Raw genomic sequence first — 21,135 nt, 5'->3', positions numbered from 1 at the left:
GCAGCACCTCGCCCCCTCACTCCATCCCACACCCCTCGCTCCACGGGGGTTTCCTCCAAGACCCCATGAGAAGGAGCTGGCCCAGCTGCAAGCCCTGTCCCTGCTCCTCGAGCTGGGAGGAGGTGGCAGGAGGACGTGGCACCAGGCTCACATCCACAGGTGACACCCAGCTGAGGGGGCGGGAGGCCAAGGGACCTGCAGCACCCAAAAGCACCCACCCCGCTTGGCTTGAGGCATGCGTGTGAGGCTGGGTTGGCTTTGTCATGAGGAAGATGTCCGGGAAGGGATGTCCAGGGAGGGCTGGGGGACATCATGCTTTGGAGAAAGTGCTTGTAGAAGAAGAGGGGACTCCAGGGTTGGTGCCTGGCTCCTCCTGCCAGCGGTTCATACACCGCCGGCGGGCATTCATGAAGAAATTGCTGACAGTGTTGAGCTCCAAGCCCAGCTGCTGCGAGATGGTCATCTGCATCTCCTTGGACGGGCGCTTGTTCTCCTTGAAGATGGCGATCAGGGTGCGGCGCTGGAGGTCCGTGAAGACCAGCCGCTGCTTCTTGGGCTGCAGGCTCCTGTCTTTCTGCTGCTCTTGCTCTTTGCGTTTGCAAGCTAGATGTTCAAAAGAGAGAACAGGGCCATTAATTGGTGCTGACCACCCTGGCCCACTGGCAGGCTGCCTGGCTGCCTCCCAAAACCAGGCCCTTCCCTCCAGGGCACCTGCTGGCTTTTTTGCCCACCACTCCCTTGGCTGCCTCCCTCCTCTTCCTCCCTGGGCCTCCCAAGCATCTGCTGGGGTGGGACAAGAGCCCCTTGCAGCACCAGCGTGAGCAAAGCCTGTGAGAAGCCCAGCACCTCTGGCCACCCAGGAAAAACCCAAGTCTCAGCATCTGCTGCTGACCATGGGTCAAGAGACTGAGGACTGGGCTGCCTCTGCTCCCACAGCCTGGCTACAGGGACCTGCTCCATCCCCAGATTATGGGGATTATCCATCAGCCTCCCTCCCTTGCTGCACTCCAGTCTCCATTGCCTCCTCATCGTCTCTGCAGATCTCGCCGGAGGCCTCAGGGACCATCTCTTGGCCGTCACGTCCAGCTGCCAGCTCCAAAACATGGGGAACAGCCAGGGATGGGGACAGTGGGGACTGGCCGGGCTGCAGCTGACGTCTCATGGCATGGGCTGAATGGTCGGTCTCATTTGCAACCGCTCTGGAAAGGGTTTTCCTGCCTCCAGAGGCTGAAGAAGAGCCTGAGCCGCCTGCAGCTCCAGGATATTGAGGCTCCCTGCGTGGCTTCATGACCAGCTCTGTTGGCACGAGCATCAGGTTGAGCCTGCACCTAATTAAAAGCCTTCCCTGCTTATTGTCTTTTGTGGTAGGTCAGGCCAGAGGGGCTGTGGGTGGCACATGCAGCTGGGGCCAGGAAAGCCCCTCTGACACCACCACATGGAGTGCGAGGAACAGAGGGAGGTCAGCACGCAGATTTTGGTAAATACGTGAATGTTAGCTGCAGGAATATCAGGCACACGGTTAGTGGGAATGGGGAGAAAAAGTGCCCTTTGTTATGATATTTTTCTAGAAAGTTACAGAATAACTGAGGCTGGTGGAGGTTACTGTCCCCACTCAAAGCAGGTCCACCGCAAAGCTGTGCTGAGCCTCAGGGTGACATCAGGGTGCCCAGGGACCTGGCTGGGGCAGGACCTGGGCAAGGCTGGGCACATGCTGTTTCTTCCTGGGAAGCTCACAAGAGAGCCAGGAAAATGTGATGTAAAGACTTTCTGAGGGAAGTCCCACCCTTGCCCCAGTTTTCATTTTTTTTGTGGGTTTCTTGGTTTGGCTCTTCCAAAGGATTGTGCAGGCAGGGAACTTTGAGGCGTTTTCTGTTGGGAGGTGGCTGGATGACAGCTCTCCACTTGCAGGCACCTCCAGGAGCCTCACTGAGCTGCTGCACACCTTGGAGGGGCCAGAAGCCAGGGCTGAAGGCAGCGATGGGGCAGCACTGCGGGTCTACAGCTGGTTATTGCCTTGGGGTGACCACCTGCCTGCTCTACAGACGCACCTCCCCTGCCAGCCTGGGTAAAACATCAGGGAGCCATGCAGCCTCGGAGTAATAGGAGGGTGCTGGAAGTCACTTCTTCCTAGCTAGAGAATGAGCAAGGTCTCTCTTTGATTTTTTTTCTGCAGCTGGCCTGCTCTACAGGTCCTCTTTGCACCACCTTGAGCTCACAGAGAAGGATGATTTCCCCCTGTTCCACCCAAAGCTGGGGAGGCCTTGTGCTCAGCAAAGCAGGTAATTCACCCAACACATTTAACCTCCTTTCCCTGGCTGCTGGGCTCGGTCCTCAGTGGGCACTCAGTCAAAATCAGCTGTCCCTGGTAAAGCAGAGAGCCTTAGAGCCTTCCTCCCCCTCCCTTCCTCCTCCCCCAGCAGGGTTTGCAAAATGCCCCAAGTCCAGAGGCTGCAAACCAGCATCCGCAGGGACGAGGGACAGTCCCAGCCCTGGTGCAGCCTGTCCCAGGGGTACCATACTCAAACAGCCAGCAGAGAAGGGTTGAGTGGAAACCTACCCTATGACCATCAGATGCTTGCAAAAAGAACAAACAAAAAAAAGCCTTTATAGAAAATTTGACTTTTTTTTTTTTTCAGACATGAATTAAAAATAAAAAAAGATGCCCACCCAAATGCCCACCCAAAAACAAATGGAGAAAGTCTCCCCGCCCTGGTGCGTGCACACTCGGAGCAGCACGTCCTCTCCCTGATGGACCCTGCGCCCCCCACCGCTGCGTGCCCTCCCGGTGTCCCCCGGTGTCCCCCCGGCATGCTGGGTGCTGGCCCCGTGCCGGCAGCGTGGGTGGGCACCCTGCACCCACCCCTTTTGCTCCGCATGGATGGCACATACAGCATACATACAGCTGGTGCATATCGGTGTGTGTGTGTGTGTGTAAATATAGACATGCCCCCACGCGAATTGCCTGCTGCGATCCCAGTAAAGCCCCCAGCATCCAGGCTGCCCTGCCCAGCAGCACCCGTTCCCACCAGTGGTTCTGGACTGCCAGCCCATCACCCAATATTTTGGCTTTGCAAACCCACATTTCTCACCCCCTGCTTCAGTTATTACAAATAATTATCACAAACCAGTTGCCCATTAGTAATCCACAGCTCTGAGGCAAACACTGACCATCAGGGTCTTGCTGGCCAAACCATGACCCAGCACTAAGACTGGTGCTGAGCATTGCACGGACAGAGGTGATGCCCTGCTATGCACCCCCCCATCTCCTCCTTATTTTTGGCCTGCGATGCGGTGGTGGATGCATCCTGTGTTTCCTGTGCTCGTTTGTTTATTTATTAATTTATTTTCCTGCTGACGCAGCCCAGCACCCCCCTCCCCAGCTCCATCTAATTACAGCTCCGCACAGCAGAAATCGATAGTGACGCTGGTCAGATCTATTTACAGCCACTACCCCCCCGCGGAGGGTCCTTCTGCTCCCCCCCCTCAGTGTGGCTGCGGCATCCCCAAAGGCAGTGGGGACGGGACAGCGGGGCATGGCTTGGACTCTCACCCAGGCCAGCATGGAGCAGTTTTTTGTGCTTCTGAATCCTTTTTTTTTTTTTTTCCCCTAAGTCCTGAACTCCAAATCACTCATCCTTGGCTTAATGATATTCTCCTTCCTGTCCCTCTGGGATCTCTGGGTCTGACCCCAGTCCTTGGGGACAGCTTCCATGCCTGCCTCTGAGATATTTATTTAGCAAATGCCCAAAGCACAGAGTCTGTTCCCCGGCTAGTCCCCAGTACCAGGACTGATGCTGGGGGAAAAGGACCAGAGCTCCCCATAGCGCAGAGGTGGGCAGTGTGGGGCTGAGCCCACCCATCCCCACCGCGGAGGCCTTCCTCTCCTCTCCTTCTCTCCTCCCGGCTCACTGAACATGTGCACCTCTGAGACCTCAACAGCTCAGCCAGGCTTGGCTGCAAGCAGCCAACAAGTGCAGGAGTTACAAGGAGGGAATGACAGATGCATTTGGACAAGGCGATTGCACGAACACCCTTCCTTGAGGACACTAGGCATGCAATCCAACCGGTATTTCATCCCCAAGACAGTTCATCTGGCAGCAGAAAAAACACAGGGAGAACAGTCAAGGAGCAAGCTCAGAGGGAGAAGCATGAGGAAAGACCTCTGAGAGCAGCGGCATCCCACCCACTTTCCCCGAAGACTTCTGCCGAGGGTTTCTGCCTCCTTGGAGACATGTCAGAGGGACAGCGCTTTCCTTGACTTAACCTTGACAGCTCGAAGCAAAATATCTCCCAAATCATTTCTAAAGGGACATAATAGAGACAATCAAATGGCTGCTGTTCAGAAGCTGCGATTATGCCTCGCAGCATGAACTCCGCGAAGCATTTAACTAATACCTGATGGCTTTGTAGGCTTCCGCAGCCTGCCAGACACTGGTTTCTCTATTATACCCGCAAACCTCTGTTTTCTCAGCCCCAGCGTGCTCTCCCTCTCCATTCACTTGCAATACAACCTGTAATTTTCTGCCCACTTTGCTTAAGTGCTGGTGATTTGTTGAAATCACAAAAGACAGCCAGGGGCTTTCAGAGCCAGCATGCTGGCTGTAAGCGAGGTTAGGGGGAAAAAAACACCAGCTTTTCTCTGTTCTCCCTGTCAAATCGGCTTGCAGCAGTGTGAAGGGGCAGAGGAGCATTTGGGGGCTCCAGTGGAGAACGCTATAGCCCCTGGGCTGTCTCAGTTCCAGGTTTTGATGTCTGTGGCTATGAGCAAACTGGGATGAGCCCTGGCTTATCCTGAGCAGAATCAACATCATGGCATCTGCACCCCAAATCTGGAGCAAAGTCTGGGACAATGCCCAGGGGGCTTCATCTGCAAAAGAGGAACCCCTTGGTCCACAGCTGGGCTGGCCAGGACGCTCAGAGCTGGGGTGATTTAGTGACTGCAAGAGGTTTGTTTGACTTTTCTTTATGGTGTAGGAAAGAAGCCCAAGGAGATTTGTCACAAATAGGATTCCCCAGCGGAAATTTGGTCTTCTTCAGTGTTAAGCGTTCACACAACCACTGGTGCAGAGCCTCCTGTGTGCTGCCCCTCTGCAGCCCCTCAGGCTTTGGCTTCTCCCTGGGTGTCCCCAGGAGCTGCCGGAGGATGATTCCCGCAGCTGGGGAGAGCCCCTGGTCATTGGTATGCAGCCAGCATGCTGCAGGGTGAGCGCTTCCTCGAGCCCAGCAAATTAAATCTTCCTCTGAACGCTGCGGATTAGGAGATGAGATGAGATGAAGTGCTCGCGTGTGTGTTGCTGGGTGTATTTCCCTTCCCTTGTGAAGGATTTTGGCAACTCGTGCCAACAAGCGGCTCCAATGGACATGCATGGTGCTGTGAGGCATCACCAGCCACCTGCACTGGTGTCCCCAGCTGAGTCCCCAACAGCTTTTAGAGCCATGTAGGTTGGCAGTCGGACGGAAGGGACTGGAAGCAAAGGAACAAATCCTCAGCCCTTCACTTGGGCTGGGAGCTGCAGAGGCTGGTGGAGACCGCACAGCCACGTCGCACCGACACACAGCTCCTCCTGATCCATAGCTAGCAAAGCAGAGTGGCGATGCCAGCCCCGCGGAACACCTTTTGACTCTCCTGTACTTTCTAAGCACTGTCTGTATTTAAATGGCAGGGTATTTTCAGCTTTTCCAATCCTGGAGCTAACGAGTTTGGGCTGAGCATGTGTGAGGGGACACGAACAACAAGCTGCAGCAGCTCCAGGTGTGTTTGTCACCATCCCGCAGTGTTTGCCGTGTTTTATCCTTGGCCTTTCCACGCAACCTCCTCCGGCCCTGCCAGCCCTGGGCTGTGTCTGCCCCCTTTCCTGGGCACAGGAAGAAACAAGTTTTAGCTGCCTAGAAAACCAGGTTTGGCTGCTAACAGCATCTCTGTTGTGCTTTTCACTCCACTGTGTGACGGGGAGCCAGCAGGGCTGGGTGAGGGTGCCCGGCAGCAGGGCCACGCTCCGCGCTCCCGTCTCTGCTCCCCGGTCACCGCCACTTAGCGTGACGGCGCAAATTGGCGCTAATGAAGTGCTGCGGTCAGGTCAGGCCGGGTGACACCGGCATCGCCACCGGCCACGGCAGCGGCAGGGCAGCTCGTCGCCTCGTGGGAGAGAGGAGAAGGGGGAAAAAAACACGCGTTTCTGCATTTCCTTGTGTTTTCTGCATTTCCTGACTAAACCCCCAGCGGCTGTATCAGGTGGGAAGCTCCTGCAGCATTCGGCTGAGGCAGCTCTCAAATGGCAGCTGCTTTTCTGCAGCACTGTGCAACCACAGAGCCTGCAGCCCTCAGACCTGGGCACCGGGGCTTTGCCCCACCGGGGCTGGGACCGCTGGGCACGGCCGGGCCGGGGCAGGACCCCCCAGGTCTCGGCCGCCGTCGAATCCCGGGACCCTCCCCGCAGCAGGGCCCCGCCGCCATTTTGGGGCCGCGGTGCCGCCCGGTGCGCCCCGTGCCCTCCCCCGCAGCACGGAATGGTTCGGCCCGCCCCTCGCCGCCCCTCCCCTTCCCCCCGCCGCAGCCGCGATGGGCCGTCCCCGCCGCGCTGGCGCCCCCCCGCGGATGGACAGCGGCACTCCCGCCGCGGGGCGGGGCCACGGCTGGACACGCCCCCTACCGTTGACCAATGGCGCGTGGCGGCCGCCCCCTGCCGCCGAGGGGCTGGGGCGTCCCCAGTGCCCCCCTGCTCGGCGAGATGGGCCGTTCCCACCGCCCCTGGTGGGCGGTGGCTGGGGCGGTCCATTCGTATCTCGGGGGGGGGAAGTGGTCACCCAGACCCGGGAGGCGCTGGCATGGCAGCTGGTGGCGAGGCGGCTCTGTGGGGCGAGGAGCCTGCACCAGGCCCATGGCTGCCCCGCGGCTGCCTCAGAGTTACTGTGTACCCGGCATAGACTGCCCCACAGCTGCCCCAACGTCACTCCATACACTGCCCCATGGCTGCCCCAAAGTTACTGTATATGCTGCATACACAGCCCCACGGCCGTCCCAGAGTCACTCTACACACTGCCTCATGGCTGCCCCAATGTCACTTCATACACGGCCCCACAGCTGCCCCATTGTTGCTGCATACACTGCCCCACGGCTGCCCCACAGCCGCTCAGTCCATCCCCTAAGATGGAGACCCAACGCACCCAGCAGGGATCCATGAGCCAGGCCCCAGGCGGCCTGGGGCCGCACCCTGCCCTCGCCGTGCCGGCTTAGAGGCACGTGGCTCACCATCGCCCTGTGGTCACGAGCTGGGTGGGGCTCAGGGATCCCTCCCCGGCCTCAGGAGGTGGCTCCCGAGTGGCTGGGGAGGCGCTGGCTCCAACAACCAACAGAGCTAGTGGGGGAGACAGTGCTGAACATGGCCCCAGAGTGTGCTGAGGGCTCGCCCTCGGCCCGGCTGAGGTGGGCAGGGGGCTCCCAGCTCCCGTCGCTGGGATCGGGAGCACAGAAGGAAACTTCCGCCCCGCCGTTGCCTTTAAAGATGACCCCTGCGTGGAGCTGCTGCTTCTGGTAACGAAGCAATTAATCATGGCAAGCATGGGATGGATTTGTAATCAGGTCCCTGCCCGGCCCCCTCCCGCATTTCACAGCCCTGGATGTTTTCCGGCCCTGCGCCGTGTGCCGGGGAGAGGCCGGGAGGAGCTGGTGCAGAGCATTGATCCTGCCCAGTCGATTTTATTGAAACTCCCACGAGTGGCTTTAACTCCGCGTCGGATATTGCTGGCACATCAGTTTGATGGCGACGTGCCTGGCTGGGTGCTGGCCCTGGGGTCTGCAAGGAGGGAGGTGGCATGAAGGGGCTTGGGGGGTCTTTAGTAGGTCTGTGGGTGCAGGAGTGGCGCTGCCAGTCTGGGGACACCCCCGAGAGCTGGGGGCACAGCACCGTGGCTGGGGGAGTGTGGCTGGATGTCTGTGGTGTGGTCAGAGGAGGTTGTCTCCTTAGTAAGTGTAGTTGTGTTCTGGAAAAGGTTCTGTTTGGGGAAAAATGTTCCAAGGAAGAAAGGGGGAAGAAAAGGGAAAAAAAAGGAAGGGGGAAGAAAAGGAAAAAAAAGGTGGGGGGGGGGAGGAAAGGAAAGGAAAGGAAAGGAAAGGAAAGGAAAGGAAAGGAAAGGAAAGGAAAGGAAAGGAAAGGAAAGGAAAGGAAAGGAAAGGAAAGGAAAGGAAAGGAAAGGAAAGGAAAGGAAAGGAAAGGAAAGGAAAGGAAAGGAAAGGAAAGGAAAGGAAAGGAAAGGAAAGGAAAGGAAAGGAAAGGAAAGGGAAGGGAAGGGAAGGGAAGGGAAGGGAAAGGAAAGGAAAGGAAAGGCAATAGGGAAAGGCAATAGGGAAAGGCAATAGGGAAAGGAAAGGAAAGGCAATAGGGAAAGGAAAGGAAAAGCAATAGGGAAAGGAATAAAAGGAAAAAGAAGAGAAAAAGGACTGAAAGGAGAGCAATCACTGGAGGGTGTTGCGGCTCTACTGAAGGTTCAGCTGCATGCAGCCCAGCAGTGCTCTTTGTTTTCACTGGTTTTCCACCACTGTTCTCCCTCCTGTCTTTTCTCCCATTTTTACGGAGGCAGGTTAAATAACAGCTGGGGTTCCTGCAGAGGGGGGTGGTAGCTGGGGCCAGATCCTGCCCCCCCAGTTGCCCCACCACGGACACTAGATTCCACTGGGTCGCCCAGACCGTTGCTGATGCTTGGCATAGCCGGAAGCACCAGCGTGAGATAAAGACGTCTCCAAAGAGAATGCACAAGCCCTATGGAAAACACAACTCGAAAAGATCCTGGGTGCTGGAAATGGCCCTGGCTTTGGTCCTAAGCATGCAGAAAAACATCCAGCTCAAAGAAATCACCATCTGCGAGTAACTGTCCTGTATGGGTACACACACACGGGCACAGCGCTCATCCTTCCTGCCCACACACCTGCATCACCCCTCATTCGGGGATGGCTCCAAAAAGAAAAGAGAGAAAAAGAATCACCCATTTATTTCTTAAAGCCTTGAAGCCAGCTGCATTGCTGGGAACGATCGGTTTGGGGTGGAAAAGGTTGTTTCAGTTTTGGAGACGCTTTCAAATTTTCTTAGGCTAAAGAAAGACGTTTTGACATCAGCATTATTCTGAATGAGAGTACTGATTTTGGGTGACTTTTTTCAATTTCCCTTTTTTCTCTTTATGTGCAAGCAATCTGATGTAAACAGCATGCATTGGCAATTTTTGACTTGGCATTTTTTGCCCCATTTGTGAACCATCCAAAATCTTGACCAGCTGCAAGGCAGATGTGATACAAGCAAGCCCCTAAACATAAACACCTGACAGAAAGCTACTAAAACACCCCAAATCAGGCACAGACCCACTCCTGGCTGCCTTGCACATCGGTACCGGTGCTTGTACAGAGCTCTCCCACAAACACCAATGTTGGCAAACCTCTGTGTTTGGAGAGACAAATTTTCCTGGAGTTCCAGTAAAACATTGGAGTTGATGCATTTGTCATTGGGTTGGGATATTGCGGGTGTCCGGGGCAGAATCCAGACCAGAATTGGTGGAGGTGCCTGGGTTTCACTGAGCTGGAGCATTGCAGCCATGGGAGAACTCAGTGGACACTTTCACATCAGAAATGTCACCAAACACGTGAAATTTGTCCCCCACCCACCCAAAAGAACTAAAGTTCTCAGGCATTGATCCATGGATCTATTTTCAGAGGCCTTTTACTGAAATCTTGAATCTCTCTGCCCATGCAGGAGGGTAACTCGGAAAAAAAGCAGCACGATGCCAAACGTCCTGCTCCTTCTCCTTGCAGTTTGGGGAATGGTTGGGTGGGGACCCCTCCATCCCAGAGGCTCTGGAAGCACAAACTCCCACAGCACCAGCTCCATCACTTTTTAGAGCCAGACTGGGGCCAATGCTGCCCTTGATCCCACTGCTCCGTCCACCAACAACCAGCGCACCAAACCCCACGGAGATCCATCCTGAATCCCAACATCAAGGGCTGTAATTTCGCTGTGTGGATGTCGTGTGCAGGCCAAATAACAGATGGTACAAAATAAAGAGTACGGGCAGATTGCTGCAAAAATTACGCATACCACCAGCATGGCCAAGACGTGTGCCCGTGGGCACTGGGCTGGCACGGCACACTGTCCCCATCCCCGGGACAGGCTGCGCTCCGGTGTTGCTCATGCTCTTCAAAGCTCTGTAATGGGAGCAGCCTTTGCCGGCTGCAGAGGCAGACGCGTTGATATCTCTGTCAGCCCCTGATACCATCACCCGTCAGCAGCTCCGAATACATTTGCAATTTTATCCCTAATGGAGAGAGTTTGCTCATTACCTGCTCTTTATCAGCCACGGGTAGCATGACTTCCCACAAAGGGGCATCGCTCTCTGGAGCTAATCTTCCTGCTTAAAGACCTGGCCTTTTACAAAACATCGCAGAGTTCATCGGCTTTAGTAACCCGGCACCGCTTACTTGATATACTCTGTGAAAGTGTTGTCATCCCCACTGTACATGAAGGGAAACTGAGGCACGGGGTGAGCTGGGAGGGAAGTATGGATGCTTGAAGAGCCAACCCATGGCAAAGCCACCCCTCACATCCCTTCGGCCACATTGTGGCACTGCATGTGGGGCACAGGGACCGAAGCCGAGCCCGCTGGCCCCAGATTTTAGGGCTCCCTATGCTGACACCCATACCAGGAGACCTCAGTTCTCCTGCCTGGATGGGGCTGAGTGGCCGCTTCTCCCTGCCCCTGCTCTCCGTGCTCCCCTGGCAGCGCTGCATTTGGAGCACCCATAATGAGAGGGGGTTAGCCCTGCCTGTGCCATAAGCAACACAAGAGGTTGCAATTTGCTTTTCCTTCCTTCCCTCCTCCCCCAATATTTTATCATTCATGTTTTTTCTTGCCCGTCTGCAAGCAAGGAACCCACAGCGAGGCCCGGTGAGTCCCTTCGCACAGCCAGCGCTGGTTTCTCCTGCGCGGGGATTTTCTGGCTCCATCTTCCATGGAACCGTGCTGAGCCCCAGGGGACACAAAGACCCCAGAGGGTGGGGGTCTTGGTGATTTCTGTACGTGTGTGTTTGCCTCAGGTTTTGGTGGAGAAAATAAAGAGCAATGACCACAGAGGTTCAGAGCAAAGCCAGGATGGCGGGTCCAGGTCTCTCCTTGTGCTTTCTAAAGGCTCGAGCCACTCCTTAGGTTCCTGAGCAGGGATCAGTGGGGCACCCCTGCTTCCCCGAGGTCAGCAATTCCCCCCCACCCCAAATTCACAGGGACACTATATTCTACACAAGAGATGCTGGAGGAAATAAGGGCACGGTTTGGTCGGGGCAGTGTGGTCCTGCAGGGCAGAGCTTTTAAGCTAAACCCGGGGGACAAGAAGGTGAAGGAAAGGACAAGCACTGATCCCCAAGTAATGGGACAAAAAGTGGTACCCGCAGGGAAAGGGGAACAGAAGCATCCCTGCAGCATCCCTGCCCACGTCTCGCCTGTCGCAGCTGACATGGACAGAGGTTGCTGTACGTGCTCTTGCGGTGCAGCATCGTTGGCCCCATTGCAGCTGCTTGACCGAAGCCAAGCAAACCACTCCAGGCCTTAATTTTGCTGCCTGCAAAATGCATTGAACTGCACTGAACCTGTTTTAAATGATTTCTGGACCTCTCTTGCACTCCAAAAGCCACCAGTGCTTAAAAGAGCTATAGTGCATACCCCTAACTGAACATATAACTTAAGATAGATAACAATGTAATTCCTGAAATCCTAACCATGTCCGTGTAAATATGCATTTTTTTAATACTTTTTTAAAAAAAGTCTATATTTCAGTGGAAGCCCCATCTTTTTAAAACATTCAGTGTCCCCTCTTTTCAACACAAGACAATCCAGGTTGCTTTTTGTTTCGCTATTCCGTAACAACCCCCAAAATGTTCTAAAATCCATCATCCATTTTGCCTGTCCGCCCCTTCCTGGGTTTAAATCTTGCTGGAGATGATCTATATCATTTGAGGTATTAACGAGATTTTGAATTTCCGTTTAATCAGCAAATCTTGCCACTCGCTTGCCACAGTCCTGCACGGAGGAGCCATTAATAAATTCACTCGCAGGCGGTGGCGGCTGAAACGTGCCGCCGGCTCGCTGCTCCCCGTCTGCCCCGCTGCAGCCCTGCGCTGCTTGCCAGTCGCCTGTTTGCCAATTGCACCCACCCAGCTTTGCTTTCGGCTGCAGACAGATGGTCTGCAGGAGGGTTTTTTTTTTTTTTTTGCTCCCTTTTTGAGCAGTGTTTGAAGGCAGAGGCTGACCCCAGCCCCCCTCCACTGCCTTTCATGCTGTGCAGGTAGAAGGCAACAGCCAAAAGCACATCCTGGATTGATTGGAATTCAAACATCCTTATTTCGATGCTGAGCCACGGGCTCGTACCTCACTTGTGGCAGCTCAGCTCCAAAAAGGGAGCTGGGGCTGAGCCACGTGCACGCGTGGAGCTGGGGCTAGGACAGATCAAAGCCTTCCACAGCATTCCAGGGTGGAGGGCTGCATGCTGAAAATCCTCGGGGAATTAGGCAGCATGGTGGGAAACTTCTCCCCTAAATACCGCACCCGGCTGGGGTGCTCCTGCTGTAGCACCTGTGGGAAACACAGCCAACCCCAAAACTGCACCCCAAAGCCTGGATGGGAGGGACAAGTTGTGTCCCGAATTTGTGGGGATCTGGAAAGCCCCAGCCCTTTTGGTTGGATTTTTAAAAATTTCCTCTTATTTTTTTGTTCGCGTCGCAAGGCAATGGCCTCACTGGTGCTGTGCAAAGATTGCGTGGGGAGATTCAGGTGCCCGGGGGGGGTGGTTCTGTGCAGGATTTTTGGTTCCTGTACACCCAGGTGTTGCTGCAGGGTTGCTGGCAGAGGCAAGGTGCCATGCCCAGTACGTGCAGAGGGGATGGAGACAATTCCAGAGCAGGAGAAGGGAGCCTGGGCTCTGCTGCTGGTCTTCTCCCATCTCCAACCATCCGTCCCCTTTCTCCGCTTTGTTCACTGGGTGCTTAAAAACCAAGCACAGATTGCGAACTGCCTGCAACTTCAGGCCTGCGATTTGCAGCATCCCAGCCTGGGAGCAGCGCGGTGGCTTGAGGGATTCCCACCCTGGCAGCTCAGGGACTGAGCCGCCCAGAAATCTGCCGCTGCTCAGGCCTGTCCAGGTCCCACAAGCCCCAGACCCACGTTTTGTCCCCATTTCGTTATTTGCTCAGGAACCCGCACAGAAGCTCCCAGGGTGGGTGTGTGGCAGAGCCCCCGCGGTGGCCCCAGCCTCTCCGGAGGCAACGGCTCCCCTCTCCATGGCGCAAGCTGCCCGGCCCTGCAACTGAGCAGAATGAGAAAATATTGGATTTGTTTTCTGGAGGAAAAAAAAAATCCAATATTCTGTCTGCAATCCCAGACTCTGCGCCTGGTTATGGCAGGAAAATGCTGTAAATCTCCCCTTTCCCCACCAGCAGGGGAAGAAAGATGAATTCTCTTTTAATATTCTTATTTTCTCTCCTGGTTTAAGCCCCATCATTTTGCAGGCAGCGCTGCAATCTCTTTGTTGACCAGGGTTTAAACCTGCTCTCCCGGCTCCCCCGACCCCAGGAAGTCTGCCTTGCACACCCTGCCCAGCAGCTCTCAGGCAGCGGCAATGAGATTTTAATAGATGTATTTTCAAATTAGTTCTGGGCCTTTCAAGACTTATCAGTTAAATGAGGTTTTTCAAATTGATTCAAAGGTCACTGCGAGAGTTTTCTCTTCTCTGTTATCTCTCCCTTATGGTTTCAGTGGCGATTGACAGGACAGAGGAAAAAAAAAAATCACCCCCGCCTCGTACGCCCAGAAAAAAAAAACAAAAATCCACCCCAGATGGGCACCCCCCAAAAAAATGACAGCCGAGAGGTGGCTGCATGCAAAGCTGAGGGCTGGGGCTCGGCTTTGGGCCCCCCCCCCCAGGGCAAGGCTGAGAGGAGCCCGGCGGGGCTGAGGGATTTTGGGGTTGGGGTGCGGGGTGGTGCTGGGGGGGTAGGGGTCCGGCGGTTGGGGTGCGCAGCTGCCCCCGGCGGAGCGGGGAGCCCATTTCCTCATGGGGAAGGGGGGGAGAAGGCAGATTTAATATTTAACCGACGGGAGGTTTATTGGCCCCTTCTGACGCGCAGATTAGGAGCAAACAGAAAAATAGCTGCGGGCGGAGCGAGGCGGCCCCGGCGCGCTGATAAGGGAGGCGGCGCGGTGCGGGGCGCGGTGCGGCGCCGTGCGGGGCGGTGCGGGATGCGGGGCGCGGTGCGGGATGTGGGGCGCGGTGCGGGATGCGGGGCGCGGTGCGGGATGCGAGGCGCGGGGCGGTGCGGTACGAGGCGCGCAGCGGCCGCCCCCGCGGAGCTGGAGGCGCCGGTCCCGGCTGGTCCCGGCGGGCGGCTCCGCGCCGGCGGAGGGAAGGTGCTGTTATTAGCGCCTGAACTCCCAAGTGAAAATAAGAATAAATAACGCTAAAAGAGGGGTTTCCCTGGGGGAAATGGATTTCTCCCCTTCTTACTTTCTTTTGCTTTCCTTTCGTTTTCTTTTCCTCTTTCCTTTTATTTTTTTTCTTTTTCTTTTTCTTTTCTTTTTCTTTTTCTTTTTCTTTTTCTTTTTCTTTTTCTTTTTCTTTCTTTTTCTTTTTCTTTTTCTTTTTCTTTTTTTCCTTTTCTTTTTCATTTTATTTTTTTCTATTTCTTCTTCATCATCTTCGTCTCTTTCTCCTCCTTCTCCTTCTTCTTTTCTTCTTTTTCTTCTTCTTCTTCTCCTTTTTCTTCTTCTACTTCTTATTTTTCTTCTCCTTCTCCATCTCTTTTTTCTTTCTTTTTCTTTCTTTTTTCTTTCTTCTTTCTTCTTTTCCTTCTTCTTTTTCTTCCTTTTCTTCCTCTTCTTCTTCTTTTTCTTCTTCTTCTTCTTCTCCTCCTTTTTCTTCTTTCTTTTTTTATAAGCGGGTGTTCGGCCCCTTGCCGGGGTGGAAGTTGCGGATCGGCCCGGCTGCAGCCCTTCACAGCCGTTTTCCCCCGTTTTACAGCAGCGAAACAAATCGCTCCGGTGCCACGGAGGCGCCCCGCTGCCGGGGGGCTTCTTCCCGGCACCCCTGGGAGGGCTCCGCGCTCCCTGCCCGGGGCCGCTGCCGCGGGGGCGCCGCGGTTGGGCCGAAGTCGTTGGAGTGAAGCTGAAATTGAAACAAAACTCGCCCGATGTTCCCCTATTCCCCCAGGTTTTCCGCAGCGTGTTCCTGTCCCTTGTGCTGGCGATTCGGAGTGCTAGCTCGCGGTATTAATTAGCGGCATTAATTATCGGTGTTGCCAAAGCTCTCGGGCATTTGCTGGCCCTTTGCTTTGGCACAGCCCCGCGCTGATGCCTTCGGGGTTTTCGTTTGTCGGGGTGCTCTTAGTTTTTTGAATAGCGACACCCGGTCGGGTAGTGACGGAGGATCGGTCAGGGAGAGCAGGTGAGAAAGCAGGAAAGAAAAGAAAAGAAAAGAAAAGAAAAGAAAAGAAAAGAAAAGAAAAGAAAAGAAAAGAAAAGAAAAGAAAAGAAAAGAAAAGAGGGAAGGGAAAGGAAAGGGAAGGGAAGGGAAGGGAAGGGAAGGGAAGGGAAAGGAAAGGAAAGGAAAGGAAAGGAAAGGAAAGGAAAGGAAAGGAAAGGAAAGGAAAGGAAAGGAAAGGAAAGGAAAGGAAAGGAAAGGAAAGGAAAGGAAAGGAAAGGAAAGGAAAGGAAAGGAAAGGAAAGGAAAGGAAAGGAAAGGAAAGGAAAGGAAAGGAAAGGAAAGGAAAGGAAAGGAAAGGAAAGGAAAGGAAAGGAAAGGAAAGGAAAAAAAAATAGAAAACGAAAAGTAGAAGAAATGAAAAAACGAAAACAAAACGTAAACAAAAAAAAAGAGAAGAAAAAGAAAATTAAACAAAAATGAAGGGACAAGAAATTTAAAAAAATGGCAAAGGGAGAGGGAAAGAAACATAGAAGCAAAAGACGAAAACGAAAACGCGTCCGGACAGCGCTCAGCGAAGCTCCCGGCCCGCAGCGAGCGGCAGCTCCGTCCCGGCCCCCCCGTGGCAGCACAACCGGGGGCGTTTGGGCCGGGAGGGGCCGTGCTGGGGACCCACTCGGGACCGCGCTGCCACCGGGCCGGGCGACCCCGGCTGCTCTCGGCCGGCCTCGAATCCCAGCCGCGGCTCAAAGCCCTGGGGCGAGCGGCCGAATTTCACGCGTGTTCCTGCGTTCCCGCGGGGCAAGGCGAAAACCACGGGCCGATGGTTTCTGGCCGAGTTTAGCACAAATGGACACGGAGCTAAAGGGCCACAACGAGGTCTTGGCTCTCCCAGGTGCTAACCACGGGAGGATTCCCTAATCCTGCGTGCAGGAATAAACCCGTGGCGGGGACGGGGTGTCCAACACGCGGGTGTGCAGGAGCGGGGGCTCCTACAGGGCACCCACGGGCACACAGGGTGGGAGGGCACCCACCGGCTGTCAGCATGCGAGGATGGGAGAGCGCCCACGGAGACGCGTGGTGGGGGGATTCCCACTGCCCTCCGCGGACACGCGGGGACCCAGCTGAACCCACGAGAACGGAGCCACTTCCTTGCACGGAGCCGTGGGGCCTCCTTCGCTCCCCGAGGATCACGGGTGGGTGGGGGGTGGGGGGGGGTCACGAAGTTTGCAGAGCTGCGTATGGACCGGGGGGTGGGACGGGACACAATGCGACGGTGACAGCGGGTGGCCGAGATGGATGGCCCGAGGGGACGGGACGGGCACCGCCAGCTGCTGCCCAGATGCTTCCCCGTGGGGCACCCCTATTTCGGGGAGCCCCCAGGGGGAGCGGAGCCACAGCCCCCCCGGCACCGGAGGGAGCGATGCGGGGCCGTTGGGGGCGCAGCCCCCCACCTCCCACCCCCCACCCCCGCTGCGGCTCTGCCCGGGCCCCGGCTGAATAATTAATGGTTCATCTGCGCACGGGGCGGCGAGAGGGGGAATTGGAGTGGAAAAAGGAGAAAAGCAGCAATTGCCATTTCGAGGGGCCCGGCGTGTTTATCGATCCGCGATTTACTGCCTCGGACTAATACAGCGGGTGGGCTCCTGAACACGGCGAACGGCCCGGGCCCCCCGGTTGGACCCCCCCCACCCCCCCACCCCCCGTTGTGTTTGCACCGGGGGGACGAGGCTGGCCCCTGCCAGGCTGCTCGCCGGGCGGTAGCAGCGGCCCTACGGCACCTCCAGCACCGGCGGGGTGGGAAGAAGCGAGCAGGATCGAGCCGCGGCCCCAGGACGGCCGGGTTGGGGGGGGAGGATTGGGGATCGCCGGCTCCCGGCGCGCCCCCTCCCCTATAAGCGCCTTTTCCGTGGGCGTGGGGCCGAGCCCCGGCCGCGCCGTCGAGGAACGGGGTCGGTGGCGGCCGTGGGGTCCCGCTCCCCCGGCGGCCTCCCCCGGCCTCGTTTCCCGGCGGGACAAAGCCAGCCCGAGGAAGGCCCGCGTCCCCCGAGCCTCCGCCCGGCCTCCCGGAGCGCCCGTCGCGGGGCGAGAGCTACGGGGGGCGGGGGGGGGGGGGGGAACGAAACGAAACCGGGCCCCAGCGGGGCCGGGAGCCGGGAACAAAGCGGGGAGAGCCGCGGGGAGGCCGGGCTTGTGGGGAGGCCCGGGCTTGCGTGGAGGCCCGGGGCTGCGTGGAGGCCGGGCCGGCGGATCCTCCGTGGGGCGGCCCGGTGGGGCGAGAGCCACGGCCCGGTCCAGTCGGGGTCGCCGGGGTTTGGCAGAGGCGAATTCCTCGCGGGGTGCGTTGTATTTGATTGTCCTCGCAGAAAGCAGGGAATTAAACCCCCCGTCCCTACGAAATTTGGATTTTCTATTTCCGGAAATATCGTCCCTTGGCGCAAAGCGCCTCTGGGACCCAGGGAAATGCGCGGCGTAAGGAATTAAAAACCATTTTAGGGAAAAGAAATCTCCCCCGACAGCTCGGGGACGACCGGAGCGATGGAAGCGGGGGCAGAACCCGACTCCCCCGGCCTCCGCCGCACCGGGCCGGGCCGAGGGGCACGGAGCTCCCGCAGCCTCCCCGAGCCGGGGATTCATTTCCACCCTCACAACCACGGGTATTATTTCAAATTTTGGCGAGCCAGGAGGCAGCCACCCGCCGCTCAATTAGCCCGAACAACGGGGGCATTAAACGGCCGATCGCGGCAGTGTTTAAATCTTTATTTACCAGAACCTTGTAAAGCCAGGAACAATTTGCATTCTATTAACTGCTTTTCAATAGGGCATCGACTGGAACTAAAAGATGCCACTACCCTGCCCTAATTAAAGAGCAACTGAATTACACTAAATACATATGAACGCTGCTCTCCTCCATAAATAACGGCCGGCTCCTCGCCGTGCGCAGCCCCCAGCGGGCCGGACTCTGCCCGGTCCCCCCGGGAGCTGCGATCTCCGCAATGTCCCCCCCCGGGTGGTGGCAGCCCCCGGCCACCCCCGCCTGGCCCCGCGGAGCCCTGGAGCGGTTCTGTCGGGGCCGGTGCGGAGGAGCGGGGATGCGGGAGGGTGGCGGGGGGGCTCCGACACGTCCTCCAGCTCTCCTGCCCTTTCGTCCGCGCACCGACACCGTGACCCCTCCGAGCCCCCGCACACAGAAAACGCATTTTTTGTGTGTGTGTGTGTGATTTTTTTTTTTCTTTTCTTCCCCCAGCAAACGCACGTCCCTCGGCCCAGCGCCGGGTTGAGGCCGAACGAGCCTCGCCGGCTGGGGGGGGCGCGGAGCCTCCGTGCGCTCCGCACCCGCGGTGCCTCCACGGGGCAGCCCCCGGTCCCCCCGGGCGGTTCTCCTGCGGGCAGCGCTTGCGGTGCCCCGGGGAGCGGAGCGCAGCCCCGGGTGTCTCCCCCTGATTTTCGCCGTCCCCCCCCAGCAGCAGCACGGCTTCCCCGGTGCGAGCCCCCGGTAACGGAGGAGGGACCGGAGCCTGCCCTCAGCGCAGCCGGGGCTGCGGGGACCCAGCGGCGGTGCCAAGCGCGACACGGTCCCACCGGTGGCTCTCCGCGGGGAGAAAGGGGCCGGTGCAGCGTGTGTGACCGCATGGGAAACGACCCCCAGGGGGAGAGGCAGCCCACCGGGGGACAGCGCCGGGAGCACCCGGCTCCTGCCGCCTCCGAGCTCCCGTTTCCCGCTGTCAGGAGCAGGCCCGGGGCGGGGGGGGTTGCGATAAGGAGAATTTCCATCCTTGTCTTCGTAAGCCTCGGTAACCCCCGGCCCGGCCCCGACCCGGCTCCCCGCTACCCGGGGCGCTCCTGGGAGGGGTCCCCACGCGTGTCGGTCCCCTCGCACCCCCGCCGTGCCCTACCTGCGAGCCTGAGCGCCGACATCCTCTGAAATTCCGGCTCCTGCAACCATTTCCACATCCTCCGGAAAGTCTCCCGGCCCGACTTGAGCTTACTCCAGGGCTTGGGGTTCCGCAGCAGGTCCGAGAGGGTCCCTTGCGAGCGGCACAAGATCCTCTGCGCGAAGATCGCCTGCGGGATGCTGTAGCGCTTCAGCTCGGCCGTGATCCTCTGAGCCACCTCCTTGGTGTTGATCTCCTCCACCTGCCCGGAGGCTCCGGGCTGCGAGCCGGCGGCCGAGGCCTGGCGCTCCCGCTCGCCCAGGAGCGAGCTCCCGGGCTGGGCGTGCGGGTGGCCGTGCGGGTGCATCCCGTTGAGCGGGGGCATCATGGCCGAGCTGGGGGCCGCCAGCCCCCGCGCCAGGTGCTCCTCGCCCCGGGACAGCATCGCGGCGTGCGAGTCGAAGCCGTTGGGCGAGAGCATCTTCTCGTTGGGCAAGTGGCCGCCGGGGCCGTAGGGAGCCAGCGGCTGCTGGGCGTTGTGCAGGCTGCCCAGCCCGTTGGGGAGCGGCGAGAGGGGCTGCCCCATGGCCGGCATGTCCTTGGGGTAGTGACTGTAGAGGTTGCCCATGGAAGCGAGGCTCCGCTCGTCTCGCATGAGGGTGAAGCTGCCGCTCACGTTGCCGGCGAGGCGCTGGTGCGGGTGGTGGTGGTGGTGGTGGTGGTGCGGGTGGTGGAACTTCTCCGACACGGTGGAGATGGGCGGCAGGTGCTGCAGGGGGGTCAGCGTGGTGTAGGTGCTGCTCAGGCTCATGCCGGACGGCGACTCGCAGGACATGCTCATGGCGGGGTGCAGCGGGGCGGCCAGGCTGTGCTCGGCGCGGTAGTCGCCCCCCTCCAGGATGGAGGCCATGCCCGACACCATGGCGGGCCGGCCGTGCGGCACCAGGTTGCGGTGCGAGCCCTGCCGCCCGTGCGCCGGGCTCAGCAGCTCGGCGGGCTGCGAGTGCGGGACGCCGTGCAGGCTGCCCAGGTTCTCCATCGCCAGCTCCATGGTGGCCGCCGGGCTCTGCCGCTGTCCTCGCCCGCTCGCTCGCTGCCTTCCTCCCCCAGCCCCGCCGCCGCCGCCGCCGCCGCCGCCTCCTCCTCCTCCTCCTCTTCCTCCTCCTCCTCCTCCTCCTCCTCCTCCACCTCCTCCTCCTCCTCCTCCTCCTCCACCGCCCCCCCCTCCCCGCGCCGGCTGCCCGGATTAATTCAGACTCCGCGCTCCGGGGATCGATCTCCCTCGCCCCGCGCTCAGGCCGGCATGCCGCGCAGCCCCAGCCCGGCCTCGGGGCGCTGCCGGCTCTGCGCTGCGCTGCGCGGGGGCTGCGCGGAGCGGAGCGGGGCGCGGGGCGTGCGCTCGGGGCGGCTGCGGCGCGCCTCGGCCGCCGGCTCCCGGCAGCCTCGCTCTGGGCCGCGGCGTGACGTCAGCGCCGCCCCGCCCCCCCCCCCGTTTCCCCCCCCAGCCCCCCCGCACCGAACCGAGCCGTGCCGGCCCCCCCCCCTCCCCCCCCCCCCCCCCCCCCTCCGCCTTCCCCGGTCCTCGGGAACGGGGGTGCCCGGCGCATGGGGCTGCGCACCCCTCCTGCCCTATAGTCACCCCCCTCCCTGATACTGACCCCCTCCTATAGTGACGCCCCCCATAGTGACCCCCCCCTCCAAAGCTGACCCCCCCCAGGGGCTGACCCCCACCCCCCAGGGTGACCTCCCCCATCGTCGGTGCTCCCCCCCCCCTCCCCGGGCACCCAGCGCACATCTGGCGGCGCTACGCAGTGCCCC

General features: G+C 58.5%; 1 protein-coding gene across 1 annotated transcript; it reads right to left on the bottom strand.

The window, feature by feature from the left end:
- Positions 1-310: 310 nt before the first annotated feature.
- ONECUT3 (one cut homeobox 3) lies at positions 311-20,368 on the bottom strand. Its single transcript, XM_035569698.1, has 2 exons — positions 19,339-20,368; positions 311-603 (listed from the first exon to the last, which is right to left on the bottom strand). The coding sequence occupies exons 1-2, from the start codon at positions 20,366-20,368 to the stop codon at positions 311-313; spliced, it is 1,323 nt and encodes a 440-aa protein (XP_035425591.1).
- Positions 20,369-21,135: the final 767 nt, after the last annotated feature.

Source organism: Cygnus atratus, chromosome 26, assembly GCF_013377495.2.
Source record: "Cygnus atratus isolate AKBS03 ecotype Queensland, Australia chromosome 26, CAtr_DNAZoo_HiC_assembly, whole genome shotgun sequence".
Classification (NCBI taxonomy): domain Eukaryota; kingdom Metazoa; phylum Chordata; class Aves; order Anseriformes; family Anatidae; genus Cygnus; species Cygnus atratus.
Note: the sequence above shows the minus strand (reverse complement) of the source record. Positions and strands in the feature narration are given on the sequence as shown.

Coding starts and splice junctions, on each gene's coding strand:
- ONECUT3 (XM_035569698.1), bottom strand. CDS start 20,368: ATGGAGCTGGCGATGGAGAACCTGGGCAGCCTGCACGGCGTCCCGCAC. Junction 604..19,338: donor GTCGGCGCTCAGGCTCGCAG/GTAGGGCACGGC, acceptor TTGAACATCTAG/CTTGCAAACGCAAAGAGCAA.